The 26732-nt window shown below is 35.9% G+C and overlaps 1 protein-coding gene across 2 annotated transcripts; it reads left to right on the forward strand.

Annotated features, from left to right (window-relative positions):
* Nucleotides 1-6787: 6787 nt before the first annotated feature.
* On the forward strand, nucleotides 6788-26163 carry LOC133696741 (protein MOR1-like). Of its 2 annotated transcripts, none has more exons than XM_062119111.1 (54): nucleotides 6788-7123; nucleotides 7224-7329; nucleotides 7421-7544; nucleotides 9532-9611; nucleotides 9697-9874; nucleotides 9981-10045; nucleotides 10533-10615; nucleotides 10703-10788; nucleotides 10916-11029; nucleotides 11975-12094; nucleotides 12277-12379; nucleotides 12838-12974; nucleotides 13347-13412; nucleotides 13498-13615; nucleotides 13733-13773; nucleotides 14404-14475; nucleotides 14589-14696; nucleotides 14795-14900; nucleotides 15587-15699; nucleotides 15803-15890; nucleotides 16078-16178; nucleotides 16326-16433; nucleotides 16547-16652; nucleotides 16739-16818; nucleotides 16900-17049; nucleotides 17153-17228; nucleotides 17355-17479; nucleotides 17569-17679; nucleotides 17777-17926; nucleotides 18013-18087; nucleotides 18181-18262; nucleotides 18365-18480; nucleotides 18558-18659; nucleotides 18744-18818; nucleotides 18908-19003; nucleotides 19093-19194; nucleotides 19307-19408; nucleotides 19546-19728; nucleotides 19809-19920; nucleotides 20105-20181; nucleotides 20249-20328; nucleotides 20625-20687; nucleotides 20769-20895; nucleotides 21603-21725; nucleotides 21851-21928; nucleotides 22119-22277; nucleotides 22356-22514; nucleotides 23928-24025; nucleotides 24177-24333; nucleotides 24418-24534; nucleotides 24674-24769; nucleotides 24932-25003; nucleotides 25081-25366; nucleotides 25490-26163. In XM_062119111.1, exons 1-54 carry the CDS (start codon nucleotides 6964-6966, stop codon nucleotides 25759-25761), a joined length of 6084 nt encoding a protein of 2027 aa, XP_061975095.1. In that variant the 5' UTR covers nucleotides 6788-6963; the 3' UTR covers nucleotides 25762-26163. The 2 variants fall into 2 exon arrangements, with proteins under 2 accessions (XP_061975095.1, XP_061975029.1); XM_062119045.1 differs by having other exon boundaries at nucleotides 6789-7123; nucleotides 25484-26163.
* Nucleotides 26164-26732: the final 569 nt, after the last annotated feature.

Consider the following 26732-nt stretch of genomic DNA (forward strand, 5'->3'; position numbering starts at 1 on the left):
CTTTTCCAGTTAGGTCCTTGGTTTTGTATTTATGCCATGAAGTCTCTAATTGGCCACCAAAGTTCAATATTCATGCAATTAAGCCCCTGATTTGACCAAATCAACTCTTTAAAATTATAATTTGACCCTTTAACTTTAATTTCTTCCAATTAAAGCCTAAATTGACTTAAAATCAATTTTTCTTGCCATCAAACCCTCTATAAATTCAATTAAACCTTCAATAAAATCCAATTGAGTCTATAAACATCTAATTTTGGAATTTTCTCCTCAAATTGAATTTTCTTTTCCAACAGGGCTCTTATCATTCAAGGATATATTGTCAAAATTTCAATATTTGTATTTTGGAACCTCTTTAATCAATTTTTCTGACCATTGTCTGAAAGCTCAAGCCTCCTATTATTTTTCTAATTTCTTCCTGCTATATATTTATATATTTATTTATTATTTTATTATTATTATTATTATTTTGTTATTTTTATTTTTTGTGCGAGACCCAAAAATGGGTTACAACATGTATGTATATAAATTATTATTTATATTCAGAAATAGTTGATGCGAGTTGAGCACGCGCCAGCGAGTGGGCATCGTTCGCACCATTCGAGTGGCGCATACAGCTTCAAAACATAAACGAGTGCTGCTTTACAGGGTGGCGTTCACTGCACCTTGCCACCTCAGGCATAGTGGCGAGGCACATGTATGGAGGCAACTCATAAAGGAGCTTCGGTCGGGGGTACTTCCCTCCTTTCCTCTCTCCTTCTAGAAAATTGTGTTGCCCATTGTAAAAAAACACGGGTCACATACATATTTATCAAACCCAAGACGTTTGGACCTGACGGCCAGCCAAATCCAAAGTAAAATGGGTCTGACATGTTTACCAGACACAAGTAAACGTAGGTGAAGTATATTTGTCAGACTCAAGGCACCTAGACTTGGCGCTGACTAGGTCCAAAATACGTGGACCTAGCAGTTAGCAAAGTCCAAAATAAGGTAGGTCTAACATGTTTGCCAAACCTAAGTAACATGGGTGTGGCATGTTGCTAGACTTAAGTAAATATGGGTCATGCCCGTTTGCCAGACCTAAGACACCAAGTCCAGAGTGTGTGGACGTGGTGGTCAGCCAAGTCCAAAGTAAAGTGGGTCTAATATATTTGCCAGACTCAAGTAAATGTGGATCGGGCATATTTACTTGTTATTGTTATTATTATATTAATAATAATAAATTTGAAAAACAATATTATTACTACTGAAAAAAAATCATAAATTTGATTTGAAGGGTAAATTTTGAATGACAAAATTGAATAAAAAAACAAAACTTCCATAAAAGGAATAAGGACAAAATAAGAAATGGCTATAGCATCTCTGCTAGACCCAAGACGCTTGGATGTGGCGTCAACCAAGTCCAAAATGCGTGGACATGGTGGTTAGCCAAGTCCAAAACAATGTGAGACTGACATGCTTGCCAAACTCAAGTAAACATTGGTTAGATATGATTGACAGGCCCAAGTAAACGTGAGTTGAGCTTGTTTGCCAGATCCAAGGCGCTTGTACTTGGCACCAGCTAAGTCCAAAATGTGTGGACCTGGCAGTCAGTGAAGTCCAAAGTACCGTGAGTCTAGTAAAGTAATGTGGGTCTGGCATGTTTGCTAAACCCATGTTAAAGTGTGTCAAACATGTTTGCTAGACCCAAATGCCTAGTTTACCAGGCTCGCAAGTGCCTTACCTGGTTTTTTTTTTATTTTTAAGTTTTTTAAAAAATAATGCATTATACGTGTATATTTTTTTCAAATAAAGTTTTGGTTTATGTTTAGGTAGGTATGATTCATCTTTGGTTTTTTCTTAGTTTTATATACATTAATTTTTTTTAATATTGATTTTTTTATAAGATTTTTTTATATTTGCAGCCTTGCATTGTTTTTTTTTTAATTATTGTTCAATAAATTTTATGTGTGTGTAGATTTCTATTACAAATTTTATGTGTTTTTCTATTACAAATTTATTTTAGCAAGGAAATTTATTAAATATGACCTGGTAAATTACCCATGATATAATATTAGATATCTTGATCTATAATAACATATTAGCTTTTTATCAGACAATCAAACAATGCAGCTTACCTTAGGTAAGACGTATTTGGGGTGCTTATAACCTTCCCATTAAGCAATCAGTTCCTGTACCCGATCTCTGAGACCAGTTAGGGTTCCTAGTAACCAGAATATTAGGTGGCGACTCTCATTCCATTTTCCATCAATAAAAGACAAGAATTTCTTGTCTTCCCATATTTGTCAGATAGATACATTTAGATTGAAGTGGAATATTCGCCGCAATGCCTTTTTAATATATTTGCATCGTTTTTAGCATTTTCAGCATTGTTTCAAAAGAATTTAAATTTTCAAAGATCTTTGGAACGCATTCAACCGTGTTATTTTTAAAATCAATGATTTTCCTCATTCGAGTCAATGTTGATAAAAAAAATCCAAAAAAATAAAAAAAATCTAATTTACAAAAAAAGAAAGAAGTTGAGGGACCAAGTTTGGGGATCAAACAATATTTTGCCTATAAATAATAGCCTTCAATACACACAAAAAGAGGGGGCAATTTTGCACAATTAAGGGGGATAAAAAAAAACCCTAAACCACAAAAAACTCTAAAAACCATAACCCTTTTCTCTCTCTAAAGGAAGTCGCCGCTCACTGCCCCTCACCCAAGAAAACAAAATCAGAATCAGCTGCCCCCCTCTTTTTCGGGCAAAAAAAAATAAATCCAGAGAGCACAAACTTTCTTCCCTCTCTCAACCGTCCCCCTTCATCTTCCCCGCTCATGGCCTCTCATCTCCAAACCACAGCCGCCCCATCTTCTTCTCCACCAGAGCCACCGCTCACTGGCACAGGAGACCAGCCCCATAACGGCTCCTTTCTTCCTTAGGTCGAACACAGTGGCAGCCCCCGCTGTCTTCTTCCCAGTCTTCTCTCAGTCTCACTATGAACAACCGCCTCCAACGTTCCCTCTCTCAAGATCTTGCCAACCAGTAGCAGCAGCAAAGATGCGAAAGAAATCCCACCTCCAGCAGTTCCTTGGTTAAACCACTGCCCACCTGGAAAAGAGAAAAAGACGAAACCCATATAAACTGACCTGTAGTGAAGTAGATCCGAAGAAGGAGAAGGGAGAGAAGCATATCTAAAAAAAAAAATTAAAACCAACTGCCATTTGTGCATTTTCTTGGATTTCCAGATGATGGGGATCCTCACCGTCAGCAGGGAAGGGAAGAGAAGAAGAAAGCAAGCCAGACTCCTCTATTTCCCCGGTTATCTAGCGGTGGCGCCTGGTGGAGACGCGCTGCCACTATTTCTGTAGTTCCAGAAGGCCTTCCCTGCAATTCCTAGAGTTTTAGGGGCTATTTTGTAATTTTTAAATTGTTTAATGTAATTTTTGTTTAGTTTTGAATTTTTATAATTTGTAGCGTGGATGTAAAAAAAAGAAAAAAAGGAAAATATAGTGAAAATGAATGTGTTGTTTGTATTTTTTATGGATGTTTTTTTATGATAAAATTACAAAGAATAAAGAAGAATTTAATATTTTGATTTGCTCACGGTTAAGGATTATGAACTTACATGTAAGTCGTATTTCTAATATTCGATGAAAGAATAAAATTTTTAAAACTTCTTTATGACATCAAAGCCACAAAGCAGCTTACCTCATGTAGGGTGCGTTAGGGGTGCTAATACCTTCCTTAACCACAACTAGTTCCTTATCCGTGAATCTCTGACAAGACTAGTACATCCGGGTTTCCTAATAACCCTCAATGAAATACTAGGTGGCGACTCTCAACGAATTAAGCAAACAAGCAAAAATCACCGACCGACGTCGCGCGTGTGACGTGCGATAAAAACACCTATACATGCAGCTTTGTTTTTGTTGAAACCCAAGGGTAATTTCGTATATGAACTATTTCAATAAAAGAAAAAAACGGAGAAGCCCCTTAACACATGCATATTTCTCCTTTCATGAGCATGGTTGTATCTTCACTGTTAATTTTTTTTGTGAAAAGACAAAAGAAGCCCTCAACCCAAATGTTAAAATTTTGTGTTTTAAAGGTCAAATTAGTATCTATACTGTATCCCAAAAAACCTGAACAAACCATGTTATCTTTAATCATTCTTTCAATGTCAAATGTATCTCATGAAAGAGACAATCCTACCCCTAACTGCATGTTTAGTAAGTTTCTTTGGCAAGGACAATTCCGTCATTACACAACTTTAATCTACAGCAATCTGTGTCCAGGTGAACAGTGAAAGAGTGAACAATCATACACTGAGCTCTTTTAGTATTTGTTGTAATACTACCCATATATGGGTCTTGTTGTGATATGATGAACAAGTTAATTTGGATCCATAAAAGTAAAAGAAACTTCACTATAAAATCTTGCATTACAATTATTGTCTTGGTTTTACTTCCTGGTATCTCTCCTATGCACTCTTATATGTGAGAAGGATTTGCTTCACCTCTAAAGTAGAAGCATTTGTGTTGCTTGACAAATTGGATACCATTATCCAAATAATTGCAAGATTTACACCTTTTATGAATTTCTATAGCTAAAATAGTGGCTATGTATATGCCTCCTACTAGCTTGTGCGAAGGGAATAGAACATGTTTTGGATGATGTGGCTACCAAAGAACAACAATGTACTAAAAGTGATGTTGCCCTGAATGGGATGATCTTTTTCCTTTGATTCTTCACAAGATAGCTAATCGAGAATGATCATTTTATATACACCAAGAATGATCTTTTGCAAAACTAGGATGGAAGAAAGCTCTGGCCTAACCCACCTAGAAGCCAACTAGCTACTACAAGAAGTGTAATATATATGAATCATCTATAAAAAGCTAGGAATTTCAAGAATTAGTGGCGCATTCAAAGACCATTAGGCTAAGTTCTTATGCTCTTTTCTAATTCCTAAAATAATCAATGAGTCAAAACAAGGTGGAGGTGCTTGAAATTAAAAAGGTCATGATCATCATTGTAAGATCAGTTCGTTTGTGTCTTTTAAAAGACTTATTTTGTAGATGCTTATGATTTTTAATAATTTTTAAGTCCAATATTTGATTTTTAATGTTTCAATATAATTATTAGTTTTAAAGCTGATTGAAGAAGGGGTAGAAATTATTTTTTAAAGTAATTTTTTTTAAAAAATATATTAAAATAATATTTTTTAATTTTTTTGATATAAACTCATCAAAATATCAAAAAAAAAAACACTAAAAAAATTAATTTAAAACTATTTTTTTAATCTTTAAAAACACTGCGATGCTTTAGAAAAGCCTTGACGAAAGAGAATTTCTTCGAACCTCATCACACTTCAATTATATTCTTCTAATTCTTTGTAGTCATCACCTTCTCTCGCATCCTTACAGCGGCTAATGACTTGGTTGATTGTCTAGTAAGGAAAGTTACATAAAAAAAAAACTTTTACCGTGGGAATGAGATTAGTTACTCAAAAAAAGAAAAAAGAAAAGATAAGATAGTGTTTGCAATGCAATGAGATTAGTTACTCAAGTATGATTTTTTTTACTATTTAAATAATATTTTTTCCTTCTTTAAAGTAATAAAAAAATCTTTTTTGTCAAGACTATCCCTAATTATAAATAACTATCATAATTATAAAGCAATTAGCTAATTTACAAAAAAAAAATACAAATTTTTACCGTGGATTAAGTCAATCATAATCACTTACCTTCTTACAAAATAAATAATATTTATTTTTTATTTGAGGAAACAATGCACTTTTTGAGTTATAGTGGTACAATAATGTAGTGAATAATATAGTTCGTTAAGTTATTAAATAATAAAATAATTTACTATGATATAATAAATGAATAAAAATATTTAATAATTTATAACTTAAATTTACTATAATTATAATGCCTTCAAACAATCATAGAAATTGTCTATTATATTTAAGATTAGGAGATGCAATTGAACAAATAAAAACAAAGATAGATTGAAAAATGTGGGGATCCCTCCTTCTCATGGTCTCTTTGCTTTTGATGTGAGTTTTGAAGAAAAATGCTATTTATTATCTCTTTTTCTAGCTAAGATGTTAGGAGTGCATGCCATCTTTAAAGTTTTAAAATCTAAGTGTTAATTTAAGAGATAAACCATGTGACTCACCCGTAAAAAGCATAAATTAATTATTTTTTAAAGTGTTTTTCGTTTAGAAATACTTTAAAATAATTTTTTTAAAAAAATTATTTTTAACACCAACACATTAAAATATTCTAAAAACATAAAAAATATTAATTTAAAATAAAAAAATAAATTTTTTTAATTTTTTTAAATATTTTAGAAACATAATAATAAACAAACTTAAGATATATCGTATGGTACATTTTATAAACAAAAACATTTTAATTTTGTTTTGTTAGGATAAGTATTTTACAAGGATATCCCTTTAAAAATTTATAATTCTACTCTTATTATTAATAACACATTTTCTCCATCAATCAATGTCTTTTTTTAAAAAAGAAAAAAAATTAAAATAAGAAACCATAAAAACACACCTTAATAAATTTATTTCAAAACCATTAACGTTCTTTCCATTTTAACAATTTGCCCAAAATCACTTCCCTTTTTTACCCCACCATCCCCTCTTCCCAAACAACCGTCACCGCCCCAATCCCCTTCCCTCAACACGTGCATTCAACTCCCCACACCGCGCGTCGAAAAACCTCTCCAAATTCAAAAACGTACATCTCAAAATAGCCCTCTCACTCTCATGATTTTTGATTTAGCAACATTAAATAAATAAATAAAAAAACATATCGTACTCTCCCCCTCTCTAATCCATACCCTGATTTTGTCATTTCTCCTCCAGCCTCTCTCGCCGGCGAGAGGAACTTAAAAAAATAGAAGAAAAATATTCAGAGAAATCGCCGCAGTGAAATTGCGAGAGATCTAAAAGAAAGAAAATGTCGGAAGAAGAGAAGTTGTTAAAGGAAGCGAAGAAATTGGCATGGGAAGATCGGTTGTTACACAAGAACTGGAAAGTTAGAAACGAAGCCAATATCGATTTGGCTTCTCTTTGTGATTCCATTTCAGATCCTAAAGACTCCAGACTTCGTGAATTCGGTTAGTTAGGGTTTCTAATATTTTTTTATACAATTTTTAGGTTTCAGATCTGTTATTTGTGTCGCAAATGTGGATTCATTTTGTTGCGGTTTTTTGTTAGCTCCGTTGTTTAGGAAAACGGTTGCGGATTCAAATGCGCCTGTACAGGAGAAAGCGCTCGATGCTTTGATTGCGTTTTTACGTGCTGCCGATGCGGATGCTGGAAGGTGATGGAATTTGTTTTTATCTTTTTTGCATTCGTTTTTTTTTTTGTGGGTTTTAATTTGTTGTTGTTGTTGTGGTGGTGGTGGTGTGTAGGTATGCGAAAGAAGTGTGTGATGCGATTGTGGCTAAGTGTCTTACTGGTAGGCCAAAGACTGTGGAGAAAGCGCAGGCAGCGTTTATGCTGTGGGTGGAGTTGGAAGCTGTGGATGTTTTTTTGGTGAGTGATTTTATGGTTTTTGGTAAAGAGTGAGAATGCGTGTTAGTCTTGGTTGATTTTTTTTTTTTAATTTTTTTGCTATGGTAAAAGTGTTGGAATGTTTCTCTTGTTTAATTGTTTGTTGATAATGAATGAATGAATTGTTATAATGTTTACCGAAATTGAACAAATTTTGATATATTTTTTTAAATGCCTGTACTAAAATGGTAGTTGTTTTTTATTGCTATTTTACTGTTTTTACTGTTTTGTTGACATTCCAGTGTGTAATGTTGGTATTTGATTCGTAATTAGTTGTAGGATTGATGGTAGCTTCGTGTCCATTTCACATATCAGTGTAATAGTTATCACCACTCTTCAGTTGGTTTCCTATTTGTTCCTAGGTTTATGATGCTCTGGAGATTTTCAGCTAAAAGTCTTCATTTTTATTAGCATTACTAAGTGGATTTTTTGCAAAATTAACCATGCCAATCTAGTGTTGTAAATTAGGTGCTGGATTTAAATTTAGTTGGTAAATAAATTAGAAATGACTGTGCCTAAATATCCAAGGCGCCCTAAGCATAACAGGATAGGCTTGCTGATTATGTAGAGGCTGACTAAATGGTGTGAGCTTGTATTTTTATGGTTATTCATAGCAAATGTGGGAGCTAGCAAAGTCATACCTCAAATTTGTACTGCCACACTTCACAGAGCCAAACCCAACTAGATGGTCACTGAGGGCTTGTTGTTGGTGTTCTGAAATAACAGAAGAGATGATTTTTATTCTAGGATGCCCACTGTGGGAAAAAGTTGTGCTTCTACAACTCTCTCTATGTAGTGCTCTCATCCACTTTAAGAATTGTCTAAAGGCACAACGGAAGTTAGCTATGCAATCTACTCTAGTACATCATATGGACATAATTGAGAAAAAGAGCAAAAAATGATCAATGCAGTGCATCACTTAGAGGGTATAACGGAGCTGTTTCAGGCTCACCTTTCCTCTTCCATTTCTAGTTGGGCTTCCTTTGACAACACTGACCTTTGTCTACTGTAGCACCTCAAAATTTTGGAGGTTGGTGATGTGGCTTGTCAAGGAGTGGTGCCTTTTATTAAGTGGTTCACCTTTTTCTAATTTAGGCATGCTCTGTCCTTTAGGATCATTTACATGAGGTGATTTACATTTCTACTTGCATCAATATTCATCTCATCTTACCTTTAGTTGTATATGCTCATGTACTCAAAAAACAGAAATGAAAATTGAAGTTCTTAGATGGTAAATTGGGTCTGTACTACATGAACTTTCTTGTGCTACCTGATCTTTTAATTATTAGTTTTATCGATGAAACTTTCTTAAGTAATAATTTAAAATCGCAACTTGCCTCTGCTCTCTAGTATTTGAATCTCCATATAGTAGGAAAAAATTGAATTTATGTCCCACAAAGGCTGTGTGGTACATCAGTGAGCCTTAATTTATTGAAATTAAGAAACTTTCTTGTTGACTGTATGATCGTGCTCTGGTTGGGAAAAATCAACTGCAAGCTTTGTAATCTCATAGTAGTAGTTAGAATTTGTAGAACTTGCACAATTAGGTAGGCTTTAAGATTCTTTGAATAGACTTGATTACTCTTGGAAAGTGGCACAAAGTTGGACAGTCTCTTTTACTGTATATTAAAATCCCTGATATTGAGTGTATCTGACTGTCCTGTACACTCTGGTATTTTGGAATGTGAATCAGCGCTTGTAGCCTTTCTTTTGTTTTGCTTCAGGATTTTGTAACAATCAGCAGTTTTCTGTCTCTGTCTTCTCTCTCTTTTGTTTTCCACTGTCTTCTATGTTCTTTTCCTTCCTTCCTTCTTGCATTCCATAAAATTTGCCATCGATGTTTGTTTAGCTTAGTTTCTAGCTGTTGCTTGTTGTGGAGGCCTTTTGCTCACCAAAGGCTAAGAAATTCTAGCATGAATAAACCTGATTATTTTTTTTCTGAAGATAGTTAATTGTTTGGTGATTGCAGGATGCAATGGAGAAAGCAATTAAGAACAAAGTTGCCAAAGCTGTGGTGCCCGCTATAGACGTTATGTTTCAAGCCTTAAGGTTTGCAAGCAATATTTCTTTGTTGCAAAGTACTGATTCTTTTATTTGTCTAAGTGTCCCTGTTGTTTGTTCTGTTTGCTAACAGTGATTTTGGAGCCAAAGTTGTCCCCCCAAAGAGGATTTTAAAGATGCTTCCAGAATTGTTTGACCACCAGGATCAAAATGTCCGTGCATCATCTAAAGGACTAACTCTTGAGCTTTGTCGGTGGATCGGAAAAGATCCTGTGAAATCAATTCTCTTTGAGAAGATGCGAGATACCATGGTACAACAAATTTATTCATTAATTTGCATGACATTGTCACTGTCATTTTACCTATACATTATAATGGACATTTTTTCCCTTTGTTCCCCCATGTTCCTGCTTGAAGAAAAAAGAATTGGAGGCTGAGCTTGTTAATGTTAAAGGGACAGCTAAGCCATCCCGCAAGATTAGGTAAATCTAGACAAGAGCCTTTTTCTACTCTTTCATGCATTTTACTAGAGGTACTGTAGTTCTCCTGAGATGTTTCCTTAGGCTTTGAGCTTGCATTCTTCCAACATTACCATGCTTTGAATTGATCATATGTTTTAAGTTTCTTTATTGTAATTTACAACATTGGTTTGAAGCTTGTTGTAATGTTTATTGATGTACATGATTGGTTTGAAATTATAACTTTAAGGTTGTAATGTTACAATTGTTAAATCTGTCTCCTTTTTCTCAATGATTAATTTGTTACTTATCATTATCAATAGCTTGGGTTGGTGTTGGTGTTGTTTTATTTATAAACCTTTGCAAGTTTGTTATTCTAGATCCGCTGCTAGGCAATGCACAGTTTCCCTTCCTTTATCAATTAGTTTAAAAAGTAGGATATTTATCTGTTGGAAGTCCATTCTGTTATGCTTTGGTTGGAATGTAGAGTTAACATGCTTTATGTGATCAGATCTGAGCAAGACAAGGAGCCAGAGCCAGAAGGGGTATCAGAAGTTGTGGGTTCTGGTCCATCTGAAGAAGTTGCTGCTGAAGGTATGTGATTTAACTTCTCCCATAGTATTTTAACCATTCATTCTCAATTGACTAATATGCCATTACTGGTATGTGTACGACTGTCAGCTCCTCAAGAAATAGATGAGTATGACCTTGTAGACCCGGTTGATATTTTGGGTCCTTTGGAGAAGGCTGGATTTTGGGATGGAGTGGTCAGTGCTCGTGCTTCTTTATTTCATGTTTTTAGTGTTCTGGATTTATCTAACTTCTTATTATCATCTTCTAAATATTCAAGTTTTGTTTGTTACTATTTTTTAACATCTTGTGTCCACCTCTTAGAAAGCCACCAAATGGTCAGAAAGAAAGGAGGCTGTTGCAGAGCTGACGAAGCTTGCATCCACAAAGAGGATAGCACCTGGTGATTTCTCTGAAGTTTGTCGGACTTTGAAGAAGGTAATTTTTTTTCCTTACAGTTGGAACAACCATTTTAAATTACCTATAATCATCTCCCTTTTAATTGTTACTATATTTTTTGCTAGAATTTCTGTGTTCCTTTCCATTTTTTTTTGTTTTTGCTTTCTTTATCTCCTTTTCTGATAAATGAGGTTATTTTTGTTAAAAAAAAAACAAATTTATTTGGGTGACAATTAGTTGACTTTGATTCTGGTGAAGGGCATTTGTTTGGTCAATTTGTGGAAGAGATGAGAACCTACATAACCCAAATATAATTAGGAAAATTATTTTTGAAATTTGGTGCCAAGTCAAATACTTGTCATTAGCCTTACATGCAAGGTTATTATGAGGTTCCATAATTTGGCTGTTGAAAACCTTATACTCGTGCTTTTCTCTCTTTTTTAAGATTGAGTGTTGTCATACTGATAAAAGTTCATGATTGTTGTCCAACCACGATGATCTGATTCTAAGATATTTTATATAGAGATTGTGGTATGCATTTCCTGCATAGCCATCGAATACTATTGAATTTCAATATGGCAACTTGAACCTGGTATCGAGCTTTGAACCTGTAGGATTTCAAATGCTTTTGTTTATTATTTGTGTTGCTGATTTATTGTGTCCAGGGTGACTTACTATGATGCTTTCTTATCCTTGTTGTATCTGTGATCTATTTTACCACCGGAAGTATAATTCTTTCCCTTTTCCCCCCAATTAAAAGAGCTTCACTATGTATAATGCATTTGTGTATAGCCATCGAATACCATTGAATTTCAATATGGCAACTTGAACCTGGTATAGAGCTTTCAACTTGTAGGAATACAAATGCTTTTCTGTATTATTTATGCTGCTGGTTTATTGTGTCCATGGTGACTTTTATTATGATGCTTTCTTATCCTTCTTGAAGTTTCTGTGATCTATGCTTCACTGTGATTTTGCCTGCAGCTTATTACAGATGTGAACATCGCTGTTGCAGTTGAAGCCATACAAGCTATTGGCAACCTTGCACGTGGTCTAAGAACCCATTTTTCTGGGAGCTCTCGGTTCTTATTACCTGTATTGCTTGTAAGAGCCATATACACTTTGATGATGACACATGCTCACACAATAATGCTTTTCAAACCTTGGCTACCTGAGTGTGTTGAACTGGTCCACACGTTTGTCTTGTGTGATAAATGAGTTTTTAATTTTTAATACTACCTGTCTAACTCTGACAACAGTGCTGTTTCTATGGTTTCTTTTAATAGGAAAAATTGAAAGAGAAAAAACCTACACTCACCGAGGCACTTGCTCAAACTCTGCAAGCGATGCATACAGCTGGATGCTTAAATCTTGCTGATATCATTGAAGGCAAGTTCGCCATTCATTCCAAATACTTTCATATTCTGATAAACTCTGTTAAGTTGTTTGAGCCTTAGAGATTGTACTTTTAGTTTTTTGTATTTGGTTTAACCAATCCCTGCTCTTTGTCATTTAATCCTTTATATTTCTGTTTGTTTTATATATCTGCTTGTTTTGGATTGGCACCACAAGTTTGTCATCATTGTTTTTAATACATTTCATAACTGATGTGAGCATAGCTACAACATAATTAGGCTTCTCAAGGAGAAAATCATGCATTTTCGATCTATTTTTCTTTTGCGGATTCTTTTCATAATTAGCGTTTCTTTTCCCATATAGTTTTTTCTTGTCATCTATAATGCCCTGGTTTTCATTTTTTAGGCATATAGGGTAAATTGTTTGCCACTATTGGCTCATGGTTTATGGGGTTACGTGGTTTTGGTTCTGAATGATTTCTTTTACTGCAGATGTCAAAACAGCAGTGAAAAATAAAGTTCCTCTAGTGCGCTCATTAACTTTAAACTGGGTGACATTTTGTATTGAAACAAGTAACAAGGCTGTTATTCTGAAGGTGCACAAGGATTATGTCCCTATCTGTATGGAGGTTAGTGCATCCATTGCTCTTACAGTAATGCGTATAATCAAATTCTTTTGCATGCTTGTTGCTAGTGTCCATTTCATTTTCAACACATTGCATTTCATATTCAATAGCTGGTGTTTATTTCAGATAACGGAGCTTTTCTCTTTGGTCTCTTATAAGATTTTGAAGGAGAATTAGAAAATCAATCTTTACATTGTGAATTGGAACTGGCCTATGGTTTGGACTATTCATGGATCATCATCTATTAATTTTTTTTGTTATGATGCATGGAGCTATAAGATATGCAGCTGTTGGAATGCACAGATTTTGCTTATCTGCTTCCACTTTTCCTTTTTTTTTTTTTTTAGTTTTGAATTAAGTGATTGTATTTTGCAGTGCCTCAATGATGGGACTCCTGATGTGAGGGATTCTGCCTTTTCAGTGTTAGCAGCAGTAGCTAAGGTAGTATTTCCATTCAAGAAAAATATTGAAAATTTATTGCTTCACTTTTAGCTACTGCTATTGTAACTCTCAAATTCTTGCTTAGTCGGTTGGCATGAGGCCTTTGGAGCGATCACTGGAGAAACTTGATGATGTGAGAAGAAAGAAGCTGTCTGAAATGATAGCAGGTTCAGGAGATGGTGTGCCTGCTGTGGCATCCTCAGGTGCGCACACCTTTTTCCATGATGCTATCCCAACAATTAATTTAGGGTTATTAAATCTTTAAATATATTTATTTTTGTATTTAATTTAGTTGATCATGCTTGTTGTGCCATGGCCAGGTCCAGTCCAAGCTGTTCGTGGAAGCATGTCATCGGTAGAGGTGGGCTGTGACTTTTATTTTTTGAAACTTTATGATTCTTGATTTTGTTATTAGATTGTCTTTATCATTTGCAACAGAGTCATTAATTACATTATAACAAGAATTGTCTTGTTTGTACCATTAGAAACTTTGTTGATTAGACTTCTAGAAAAAGCTGTTTTAAGAGGTAGATATGCGCAATGTGCACCATGGAAGAGTGACATTTATTTTGAAATCTCCAGCTGTGGTTAGTCATATAATTTCCTTTAGGGGAAGGGCCTTATGTTTTGACTATGGTCCTTGTTTCTAGGTCACTAAATTCAGTCAGCATGATCCAGCTGCTCTTAATTGAAAGATGAAAGGAAAACATGTATTGAGTTTTTTAATAATATTGTTATTTACGGCTGATTTCTAATGTTCCTTGGTAAATTGTTTTCGTTTCAACGGTTTCTTTATTATAAAAAAAGCTGACTTATCCACCTTTCTTCTATATTTCTAGTAGTTTATTTCTTAATTTCTTTTGTATGTTAGTCTCAATTCCCTGAGTGTGTTTTCTATGCACCTCACTTCGATATTTCTCTAAGGGTTGGCCTCTTCAGTTTCATTCAAATCATGATCTTAAGAAAGTTTTTTGTGTAAATTCTTTTGCAGACATCAGAAGGCTCATTTGTTAAAAAGTCGGCGGCAAGCATGCTTTCTGGGAAGAGGCCTGCACCAGCAGCTGTGAATTTCTTTTACTTTTTTCTTTTCCTTTTCTTATGATTCACATTAAATTTTGCTTAAAGGGACATTATCACTATGATGGTTCCTGATTGTGCTATTGTTCTTTTTGTCAGGCTGCTAACAAAAAGGCAGCGCCGACTAAATCAGGGGTTAGCAAGAAAGGAGATGGTGCTGGGCGGGCAGAATCTTCAAGAGCAATTGAACCACCTGAGGATGTTGAGGTAGGCGAATGCCTTTGTTTTTAAAAGCTTTCTTTGTCGATTGTCAGTTGTACTCATAGTTTTTGATACATGATTTGCTCTCTGTTTGATATTTGCAGCCAGCAGAGATGAGTCTTGAAGAAATTGAAACCAGATTAGGTTCTCTCATTCAAGCAGATACTGTTTCCCAACTGAAGAGCGCAGTGTGGAAAGAGCGGTTGGAAGGTATGTTATAAGAACCTTTTGCTTGTTTCATGCATAGATTAAAAACTGAAGGCTTACGAAGCTGTTGTTTCTGCTACTCCGATGCCATTGCTTACTCTCAATTTCAAAAACTGAAGGTTGATTGTTTTTGTCTATCATAGGTTTTAAATGCTCATTGTTTTCTTTTACTATAGAAGTAAAAATTTGAAACAGGACTACAAAAATCTATTAATTTGATTTAAGAAATCTTTAGTTGCAAGCTGCTTGTGACATTTGATTATGCTTTAGGGTGCTTCACTGTGAACAGGTTTTCTTCTAACATAAAGATGGTGAATATGGTGACATTTTTTATGCTACTGTATTGTTTCAGTAGAATTTACCTCATGCTATGTTGGTTGTGGGTAAATTGCTTGGATATAGATTTTTTTTTCCTGACATGTATTCAACATTTTCTTTGGCTGTTTCTTGTAAAATTGTTTTGATTGTAACTTTATGAGTGGATATATATTTGTGTTTGTATAAATTTTCTTTAATTGGGTGGTTGATTAGAATGCTGTTCTTTACAAAGAGATGTGTTCTTGGTCCACTTAACTGTGCTAATTTATATGTTGGTGCACGGGAGTCTATTATTTATTTTTTATACCATGTTACATAAGCTGCATTTAATTGGTTAATTTTTCTTGTTTTTTTCATTTAAATTGCTGCAGCAATATCCTCATTTAAACTACAAGTGGAGGGGTTACAGAATCTTGATCAATCTGTGGAGATTTTGATTCGTTTACTCTGTGCTATTCCTGGATGGAATGAAAAAAATGTTCAGGTATTTAAATGTTTTTGATGTTTTACATTTTTGTATGAACAGATTGATTTCGAGCTCAATTCTGTAATGGTTATAATACTAAGAAATACAATCAAAAGTGCAGGTTCAGCAACAGGTCATTGAAGTCATTACTTACCTAGCTTCAACTGCATCAAAATTTCCGAAGAAATGTGTAGTGCTCTGCCTTTTAGGTGGGTATTAAGTGCTATTTGTCTATTCTTTTGTTTGAAGCTAGAGCTATATTTTGTGAAAGATTGCTTGTATTTTTTCTATAAATGCGAACCCTCCCAATTCTGTGCTAAGTTGATTTTTCCTTTTTAACCTTGTTAGTGAATGGATTGGATAAATTACAAAGTTTTTTTTCATACCTATTCACAGGTATAAGTGAACGGGTAGCGGATATTAAAACCAGAGCTCATGCCATGAAGTGCCTTACCACTTTCTCTGAAGCAGTGGGTCCAGGATTTGTTTTTGACCGAGTAAGTATACTTACAGTTAGGTGCTTGCTTTAACAATTTGCTTTACTTTTGGTCTAGTATAATGCAAAGACTGAACCAGATTTAGAGAGCACTATCACCATTTTCTTTTTTGTTGCTGAATAATCTGTGGAATTTCGTCTTTTTCAGCTTTACAAAATTATGAAAGAGCACAAGAATCCAAAGGTTCTTAGTGAGGGAATAATCTGGATGGTTTCGGCAATTGATGACTTTGGTGTGTCACATTTGAAGCTTAAGGTTCTTCTGTCTCCTCCTCCCAATAACTCTTCCTCATACTGAAGATTATCTTTCTATTCCTTTTCTCATCCTTTAGTTGCAGTTTTTAAGGAGAAATGCGACATATCTTGCAGGATTTAATTGATTTCTGTAAAGATACTGGGCTACAGTCGAGTGTAGCCGCAAGCAGAAATGCAACTATAAAACTTTTGGGTGCTTTACATAAGTTTGTTGGTCCAGGTGTGTGATTATCTTATTATTATTAATTTTCCACATGCCATGAATCCTTGATATGTATTTTCTTTTTTCTCTCTCTCTGTTTGCAGATATTAAAGGGTTTCTTGCTGATGTCAAACCTGCACTGCTGAGTGCACTTGATGCTGAGTATGATAAAAATCCATTTGAGGTAATGGGAAGCTGAAGATCAAATTCCTTTCTCAAAATGTTTGTTTTATATGGTTTACTTGATCCTTTTACACGTCTCCAGGGTGCTTCCGCCGCTCCAAAGAAAACAGTCAGGACATCAGAATCCACCTCTTCTGTTTCTGGTGGTGGGCTGGATAGCCTGCCACGTGAAGACATTAGTGGAAAGATAACACCTACTCTGATCAAGAGTTTGGAAAGTCCTGATTGGAAGGTATGCTGTCAACATTGATGAAGCAAACTCACTTAATGTTATGATAACCTTTGTGAAACCCTCAGTTATTGTTATCATCTTGACTCTTAAATCCATGTTGCAGGTTCGACTGGAGTCGATTGAAGCTGTCAATAAAATTTTAGAGGAGGCTAATAAACGCATTCAACCAACTGGAACTGGTATGCATTCAAGTTAAAATGGACTTGAATAGTTAGAAAGCTGTATTAAGACATGCATAGTGTCATAATAACCTTTCTGTTACAACTAGCAATGTGTTGATCATTAATATCTTATTTGGCTGCCAGGTGAATTATTTGGTGCCCTTAGAGGGCGTCTCTATGACAGCAATAAAAATTTAATCATGACAGCTTTGACTACCATTGGTGGTGTTGCTTCTGCTATGGGACCGGCTGTTGAAAAGTCAAGCAAGGTTGGTCTGCTCTAGATGAGCGTGTTTCTTTACATATACATTTGCTGTCCTGAAAAAAGCTCAAGTTTACTGTTGGCTGGGTTTTGCAGGGTGTTCTGTCAGATATTTTGAAATGTCTTGGGGATAATAAGAAACATATGAGGGAATGCACTCTGAATACTTTAGATTCTTGGGTTGCTGCTGTTCATCTTGATAAAATGGTAATTTTTCATGCATTTACTGATAACATGTCTTATTTTAATTTTGGGGTATTTTGGTTTCTTGTTGTTTGGTATAATGACATTTCTTTGTTTCTAGGTTCCTTACATCACAGCAGCTCTGATAGAAACTAAGCTTGGTGCTGAAGGCCGCAAGGATCTTTTTGATTGGCTGTCAAAGCAACTTTCTGGATCAAGTGAGTTTTCTGATGCCATACATTTGCTGAAACCAGCCAGCTCTGCTATGACGGTAGGTTCTAGTTTAGTTTTCTTGAAAAAAGACATTTCATGACTCACCTTCTGCATTCTTGACATTTCCTCTGGGATTTTTGTTAGGATAAATCATCAGATGTTCGAAAAGCAGCTGAAGCATGCATCTCCGAGATTTTGAGAGTGTGTGGACAAGAAATGGTGAGCGCTTTATTATTATTCTGGTGTTTTTTTCCTCATTCACCTGTATTGATTGATCACCAAACTTCCTAATATGTGTACCCTCTTTCTTAGATTGAGAAGAATCTGAAAGATATTCAAGGGCCAGCGTTGGCTCTTGTTCTTGAACGAGTGAGACCTGCAGGTGGTTTTCAAGGTCTGTCCTGTGGTAACTTACATGACTTCTTTTGTGTCTCTGCATGCATGCACATGCCTCATATTTTGAGATTGCATATTGAAATTTGTCATGGCTTATCAGAATCGTTTGAATCTACAAAAACACTTTCAATGGGGCCATCATCCAAAACAAGTGTAAAGGTTGGAAAAGCTGCTTCCAATGGCATCTCAAAACATGCAAATAGATCTATATCTGCGGTATGTTTCTCCTATTTCATTTATATTTTTTGAAATTCAATGTGGAGATTGATTATTTATGGTCTTGGCTTTATAAGAGAGTCATACCAATGAAAGGGTCAAAGCCAGAGCCAACTATGTCTTTTCAGGACAGAGCTGTTCAGTCACAAGCATTATTGAATGTCAAGGACTCAAACAAGGTAGTTGATATGACACATTGATTTTTTCATTAGATGTAAATAGCATTGATTAAACATTTTCCATATGCACTTGCCTATTCACAGGAGGATAGGGAGAGAATGGTAGTACGGAGGTTTAAGTTTGAAGAGCCACGGATGGAACAGGTTCAAGATCTTGAGGTCTGGTTTTATACAGTGCTGCTTGTAAGCTATATTGGATTTCTTTTCCAGCGTTTTGAGATTTCTCTTTCCATATTCCCAAATTGTAGAGTGACATGATGAAATACTTCAGAGAGGATTTGAACAGGCGACTTCTAAGTCCGGATTTTAAGAAACAAGTCGACGGGCTAGAGATGTTACATAAGGTTTTTGGCTATTTTCTTGACTATTGGAGATTACTCTTGAGCATGGCACAGTGTTATCAAATTGAAACTTACATGTTTTTTTTTTCCAGGCCCTTCCATCCATTGGAAAGGAAATAATTGAAGTTTTGGACATTCTTTTGAGGTGGTTTGTTTTGCAGTTTTGTAAATCTAACACAACTTGCCTATTGAAGGTATAGGTCCCCCCCCCCCCTTTCCCTTTTTGTCATTGTAGTGTCACACTTATGTTTTGAGTATGATGCGTCATGAGATGCAATCACATGAAGTTTGACCTGAAATGGACAGGTGCTAGAATTTCTCCCTGATCTTTTTGACCGGCTCCGGGATGAGGCCTACACATTGAGTGAATCTGAAGCAGCTATATTTCTTCCATGCTTGATTGAAAAGGTTCTACTAAGACCTCAGTAGCATGAATTTTCGAGCATCTGGGAAAATATTCATTATTTTTTTCTTGGATGCCATGATTCTGTTCTCTGATGGGAAAATACTTTTAATAGTTTTAACATAATATATTTGAAATGCAGTTGGGGCATAACATTGAGAAAGTGCGAGAAAAAATGCGTGAGCTTACCAAACAAATTGTGCAAGCATATTCAGCAGCAAAATCTTTCCCTTACATTCTGGAGGGTTTGCGCTCTAAAAACAACCGTACTCGAATTGAGTGTGCAGATCTAGTTGGGTTCTTGATTGATCATCATGGGGCTGAGGTATAATTAGATATTTTATGCTGTCATTGGTATTCACTTTTTTTTTTGCTCACTTATCCCTGTATTTTGTTGCTCTATAGATAAGTGGACAGTTAAAATCCTTGCAAATTGTTGCAAGCTTGACAGCAGAGCGTGATGGTGAAACTAGAAAAGCTGCGTTAAATACACTGGCTACAGGTTACAAGATTCTTGGTACGTGCTGATACCATGAAATAACCAGTCACATTATTGTTACAGTAGGATTGCTAATATTGAAAGTTTAGTGTTAGGAATCTCCATTGGCTGGGCACAGATGCATATTATGTTCTCAAGTAACAGTAATATCATTCTTACTTTCTCACTTCATGTATTAATTGTTGCTCTCTTACTTCAACAGGTGAGGACATTTGGAGATTTCTTGGGAAGCTGACAGATGCTCAGAAAAGCATGATAGATGATAGATTTAAGTGGAAGGTGAGTGTATATTGGTGCTTTGATCCTTTTTCCACTTTCAGTGCACTCATCATGATTTTTTTGGTAGGTACGAGAGATGGAAAAAAGGAAGGAAGGTCGCCCTGGTGATGCTAGAGCTGCTTTAAGGCGCTCTGTTAGGGAAAATGGGTGTGTATCTTATGATACTTGCATTGCATTTCAATTGGAGTTCTATTTTGTTAGTATTATGATTTATGAATGTGACCTATTTAAGATTATTACTGTGAAAAAATTGTTTATTTGACCTTTCTTTTATTGAACTTCTTTCTGCTACTGGTATTGATATAACATCTATCCAGTTTTCCATGCCAAGTGTATGTAAATCGGAAGTTGAAAATTATGACTCTTGGCTCAGAAGCTGCTGACTTGCTTATATTTTGAATTTGGTTATATCTTCTGACCTTAAATTCCTTATTTGTACTCAGGTCTGATATAGCAGAACAGAGCGGGGAACTTTCACAATCAGTCTCTGGTCCTATTATAGCTAGGTATCATCATTTTATTTTTTTTCATTAATGGCATTTTGAATTTATAAGTTCTCTCCTTAAGTATCAATTGTCATTTTGCAGGAAAAACTATGGGACTCAGGAGCTTCATATGGAGGGACATATGATGCCCCGTGCACTCGTGAGTGCCAATGGCCCTGCAGACTGGAATGAAGCTCTGGACATCATTTCTTTTGGTTCCCCGGAGCAGGTTTTCTGCTGATTTCATTTCGATCCTTTCTAGTCACTAGAGTGCATTGTTTCAAGTTTCAAGCATTGTCCTGGAGTATATGTGATTTTTGTGGGGAATGTGCGGCCAAGGTTGTCTTGCTAGAAAACCAAATTTGGCAGGAAAGAACAATTAGCCTAGATATATGAATCTCAGGATTCAGTACTTAATACAACAAGATCCACACAGATTATGTTCAATTGTGAATCTATAATTCACTGTTTTATCCTTTGTTTCTTGAGTTCTTTTGTTTGCATGAGTTGCATAATTTTATCTTATAGCCAGCTCTTTGTTTTTTTTTTTTTTAATGGCTTGAATTTGCGTTGTTGCATATGCTTCTTAGATAACTGGTTCTGCCTGAACACTTACTCTTTCAGGTCTGACAAAGTCTCACTCCCTAACTTCCATATATTGGTCATATTTGGTTTTGCAAAGTTGTTGCTATTTAAATTACTTTTTTCTAGGTTAAGAGTACTGTCATGTTGAATGATGTGTCCAACTGTCTTATGCATGTCCATCTCCAACTCATGCGTGTTCTCTTCACTTGCCATGGGAATTAAAATGTTATGTTTTAATTCTATTCATAACATAGGTTCTTTATTATTTTTTCCAATGTGCAATTGTTTTGCATGATTGTTCTATTGTTAGATGAGGTCCTGAACTATATAATAAGTATTTTCTACTTGCAGTCAGTTGAAGGTATGAAAGTTGTTTGCCATGAGTTGGCACAGGCCACAAACGATGCAGAAGGCAGTGCTATGGATGAACTTGTGAAAGATGCAGATAAACTTGTTTCATGCTTGGCAAACAAGGTGACTATTGTTTCATGAAAGTTGTCTGATATCTTTTTCATCACAATTAGATGTGAACTAGCTTGTTTTAATACCAGCTTGGTCGGCCAAAACTCACTTGTTTCCTTGTTTTTTATATTGATCAGGTATCGAGGACTTTTGACTTCAGTTTGACTGGAGCCTCATCACGGGCTTGTAAATATGTACTTAATACACTCATGCAGGTAATTTTTGTCAGGAACATCCCTCTACATAACCTGTACTCTTTATTTCTGAGTGTATGGTGGTCTGGATGGTGGAAGAAAGGGAGAGCCATGCTGCCTCAGAATGATCCCTTTCCTCCCTCTCCACAACCCCATCCATCATCAAGATCTATTTCTTGATAAAATTTTAACTACGTGTACTTTTCTGCAGACTTTTCAAAATAAAATTCTTGCTTATGCTGTCAAAGAGAGTACTCTTGACAGTCTGATAACGGAGCTTCTACTTTGGCTTTTGGATGAAAGGGTCCCACATATGGATGATGGCAGCCAGCTCCTAAAGGCATTGAATGTGCTGATGCTTAAGATTCTGGTGAACATTTACCCGATGATGTGCCCACTTTTTGGCTTGAAGAAGTCAATTTTTGTTAACTTACCATCATATGTACAGGATAATGCAGATCGAACTTCATCCTTTGTTGTGCTGATTAATCTGTTGCGACCACTGGATCCCACAAGGTGGCCTTCACCTGCATCAGCTGAGACCTTTGCTATCAGGAATCAGAAGTTTTCTGACCTTGTTGTAAAATGCCTTATCAAACTCACAAAGGTAATATATTTGATATTTCAGTGCTTGATGCCATCTTCCTGCTGACTTCATTTAGAACCCGAATACTATTTATCAAATAGATTTTTCAAAATTATGAGTGCATTTGAAAAGGTCTAGTAATGCACTGTCTGTTTGGTCAAAATGATGTAAAGGCAGTCTTGAACATTAAGTTATTAGATTGGATGAGTGCGACTTTGCCACCGTAACTATAATAGTGCTGACCTAGCTTGTCATCATTTGGAAACTGCTCACATTTCAAAGACATTCTGGGGTTCTTGTAGCTTCTCATTGCTTCTGTTAGATCCAGCCACAATCGTTTCTGACATGGAATTTATTTCGAAAACATTTGCTCACATGGCAATAGAAGTTAGACATGGGGTGAATCCAACTCTCGCACATCCTGCATGTGATTTCTGAAAAACTTATCTGAAAAGTTGTTTCTGGTTTGGCCTTGTGGAAGCTCGATTATAAATTACATGGGAGCTAAAATCAGCTGATTTAAGTTTGGTTTTACTGATTTTCTGTTGGATGCTGAGAAAATGAAATATGTTTTGGGCAATAACATAAACTAGTATCATCTACTTTAGTAGTTGTAGACAGTTTACCTTTCAATTGGTATTAATTCTGTCAGCGAATGGTTGAATAGTAATACCATATTCTTGCTTTTGTTTTTCTATTGGGGGATGTAACTACAATTTTTGAGGTGCTTAATTGGTGAAATTTGAGCCAGAAGTATAATTGCCAAAATGGAACAAACTTCGTAAGGGATAGAAAGGGAAAGAATGAATGGAATATTTTCCAGCTACAAATATTAGTTCAGTCGTTTTTAAATCAGCAATTTCCCCTTCCCACTCTTGTTTTTTCTTTCCTTTTCCCAAATCCAGTCATGCTCATGGTATGTGCGAGTAGTTTGGGAGGTAGTGGGTGAGACCCAGTTGGCCAAGTGTGAACACCATTAACATGTTAAAAAGAGATTTGTGAAATAAATTTGATACCAAAATGGCAACCACTGAGTCTAACATGTTATCACTTCAGTCATGCTGTCCAAAACTGGAGAAATTTGCAAGAAAGGATTTCAATTAAGTAATTGGAACGAAGGGGTGAATTGATTTGTTTGGTGCCATTCAGAACCGTCATTTGTCCCCTTATGGAGTTGATTGATTTTTTTAGCCCATTATTTTTATTTATGGTAGACTGAAACAGTGTAGCACCCTATTTTGGAATGTTATTTACCATCTATCGAGCTGGCAAGGGTGATATCTACCCTATCCTCTTCCAGTTGCAATTTCCTGAACACTATTTTTAGCATCTGTGACTTCACTTGTACCAGCATGATTGTGTTTTCGACTGTTTAGCTTGTTAACCATTGTTTATTATTGTTGAATATGTCATAGATTGATTTTTGTTACTCAGGTTCTTCAAACTACTATATATGATGTTGATCTTGACCGCATCCTTCAGAGCATCCATATTTACCTACAAGAATTGGGGATGGAAGAAATCAGGAGAAGGTATGTTTTATTGACCCCTTACCTGATAATGCTTGGTTCTTGTTAGATTGTGTCATTTGATATCTCCAGAGCATCTATATTTACCTTTCCTTTTGGTCTCTTAATTGATCTGACTTCCCTCTTTCTATGTGTTTTCTGAACTTATAAACAGAGCTGGAGCAGATGACAAGCCTTTGCGTATGGTGAAAACTGTTCTCCATGAACTTGTTAAGCTTCGTGGAGCTGCAATAAAGGGTCACCTATCGATGGTTCCTATCGACATGAAACCCCAGCCAATTATTCTCGCCTACATTGATCTTAATCTTGAGGTACAAAGTTAAGAAATGTGCAATCCTGCATTTATTCAACTTTGTTGTATATTTACTCATCCTGCTGCTTCTTTTTTTTTGTAGACTTTAGCTGCAGCAAGAATGTTGACCTCAACAGCTCCTGTGGGCCAAAATCATTGGGGTGATTCTGCAGCCAACAATTCATCACCTGCCGCGCATTCTGCTGAGGCTCAGTTGAAGGTATCAACTTCCCAGTTTCATCTCAAACAATTTGGCTGTCTGCACTTACTAAATCAAACTAGTTTTGTTTGCTTTCATCCATTCTCTTTACCTCCCTATGTTTCTCAATAATACCTATTTGATTTTGCCATGACTGCAGCAAGAACTTGCTGCCATTTTCAAGAAAATTGGTGACAAACAAACCTGCACCATTGGTCTATATGAGCTCTATCGCATCACCCAGTTATATCCTAAGGTCAGTAATTGATGTTTTTGTGTCTATTGGTAGAGTGATTGTACTGTTTTTTTCTGTTTCCTAGAGATAATTAGGGGCTTGCTATGGTTAGTACTCTGGCATTGGGGGTCTGTGAGCTGCTTATTCATTTCAGTTTTTCCTCTTCTTTTTTCCAAATCATAGGTTGATATATTTGCTCAACTCCAAAATGCTAGTGAGGCATTTCGCACTTACATCAGAGATGGTCTAGCTCAGGTATGCAATTCCTCAATCATGTCATTGTGTGGAAGTGTCATAGATGAAGTTGCCAACAAACATTGCTTTTATTGCAGATGGAGAAGAATACTGCTGCTGGAAGGACACCTTCTAGTTTGCCAATTTCAACCCCCCCGCCATCCTCCTTAAATGTTTCTTCCCCTGATTTGCAACCCCTTTCCCCTGTGCATACAAACTCCTTAAATGATGCTAAACCATTGCATGTTAAACCCGAAACAACAAACTTTCATCTTCCTCCCTCATATGCTGAAGACAACAGAGCAGTTAGTGCCTTTTTATCTAGAGGTCTCGTCTCAGAGAATTCTTTGGGTGACCAAAGAAATGAGAAGCTTATTGGTGGAGGTAAATTCACTAAGCCCCTCTCTCTCTCTCTCTCTCTCTCTCACGCACACACACGCACACACGCACACGAACTTTATATTTTTGGTTGTTTTTATTGATGGACCCATTGTGTTGTAGTTGCAGTAACCAGTGGGACATTAGATGCAATTAGAGAGAGAATGAAGAGTATGCAGTTAGCTGCTGCTACTGGGAATCCCGATTCAGGAAGCAGGCCATTGATGTCTATGAATGAGAACCTAAATAATGGACTGTCAAGTCAGATTCTTCGTGCGCCAGACTCGACGGGTATGGAGAATCCTTTACATAGCGGGGTTCTTCCCATGGATGAGAAGGCATTGTCTGGTCTTCAAGCCAGGATGGAGAGACTTAAAAGTGGATCTCTTGAACCCCTGTAGATAAGCTAAACAAGTTTACCTGTGATTCTCTTCGGCATCATCTGGTTTATAAGATTTGAAGGAGAGTCCTATCACAATTAAATGGGAGCTATTTCTGGTAGAGTATTATCATATAGAGCTCAGAGCACATTGGCAACCGGCAGGGAGTTTGATTTCCTTGTAGTGGAATTTTGAAGAACTAATCTCGAGTCCGATGCGGAGTGGCTTGTTGCTTTCTAGGTTGCTTTATGCTACAGGCATATGTATATTGTAGGCGACCTTTTCTTTTTCGGCATCTTGTTTGATTTCTTTAATTTAATACACTCATATACCCTTTTGGGAGATGTGCTGTATGCAATTTATGGATTGCACCATGAAAATGTTGAAGCTGCATGTCAATATTCAATTCCAATTTTTGCATCACTTGCTAGTGATTTCGGTTTCTGTGAAATTCTGACAGTGATGTGCTCGCTTAACACTAATCTGGGGACATCATTTTGGATGCCAAGCGCGAGTCTCATGGAGTGGGAGATTTCTTTGCCATCAAGTGCAAAATGATCAAGGTCTGAGGTAAAAGCTTGGATGCTTAACGTAAAGTATTAAAGGGGTGAAATCATATTCGAATTGACGTTCCCTCTTTTCTAATCATATTGCATATTTGAATTCTTGTTGAGGTCGTGTTGATTGTCTTTATTAAGGTAATTGATGACTAGTAGTAACTCTACTTTCTTTCCAACAAGAATAGTTGGTAGGCAGTGGCATAGATATATGGCGACATTGAAAAAAGTTTGAGCATCCTTGAAGAAATTTTAACAGCTCGAAGCTTCGTGGATTTACTAATACGTTGTAAAAATAGTTTTCTCCTATCAACACGCGTACACCCCATATTTGGAGAAAGAATGATCTCTCAATGTTCCCCTTCATTATAGGTTTTTTTTTTTTTTTTTTGAGAAAAAAAGAAGAGATGGATCTTCATCAACCCAAGAATATAG

This window comes from Populus nigra, chromosome 1, assembly GCF_951802175.1.
Source record: "Populus nigra chromosome 1, ddPopNigr1.1, whole genome shotgun sequence".
Lineage (NCBI taxonomy): Eukaryota > Viridiplantae > Streptophyta > Magnoliopsida > Malpighiales > Salicaceae > Populus > Populus nigra.

Bases quoted from the DNA above. Each gene is read 5' to 3' on its own strand.
- LOC133696741 (XM_062119045.1), top strand. From the start codon at position 6,964: ATGTCGGAAGAAGAGAAGTTGTTAAAGGAAGCGAAGAAATTGGCATGG. The intron at 10,046-10,532 runs GTAAATCTAGAC...TTATGTGATCAG, and splicing joins AAGCCATCCCGCAAGATTAG to ATCTGAGCAAGACAAGGAGC. The intron at 13,774-14,403 runs GTGGGCTGTGAC...ATTCTTTTGCAG, and splicing joins GAAGCATGTCATCGGTAGAG to ACATCAGAAGGCTCATTTGT.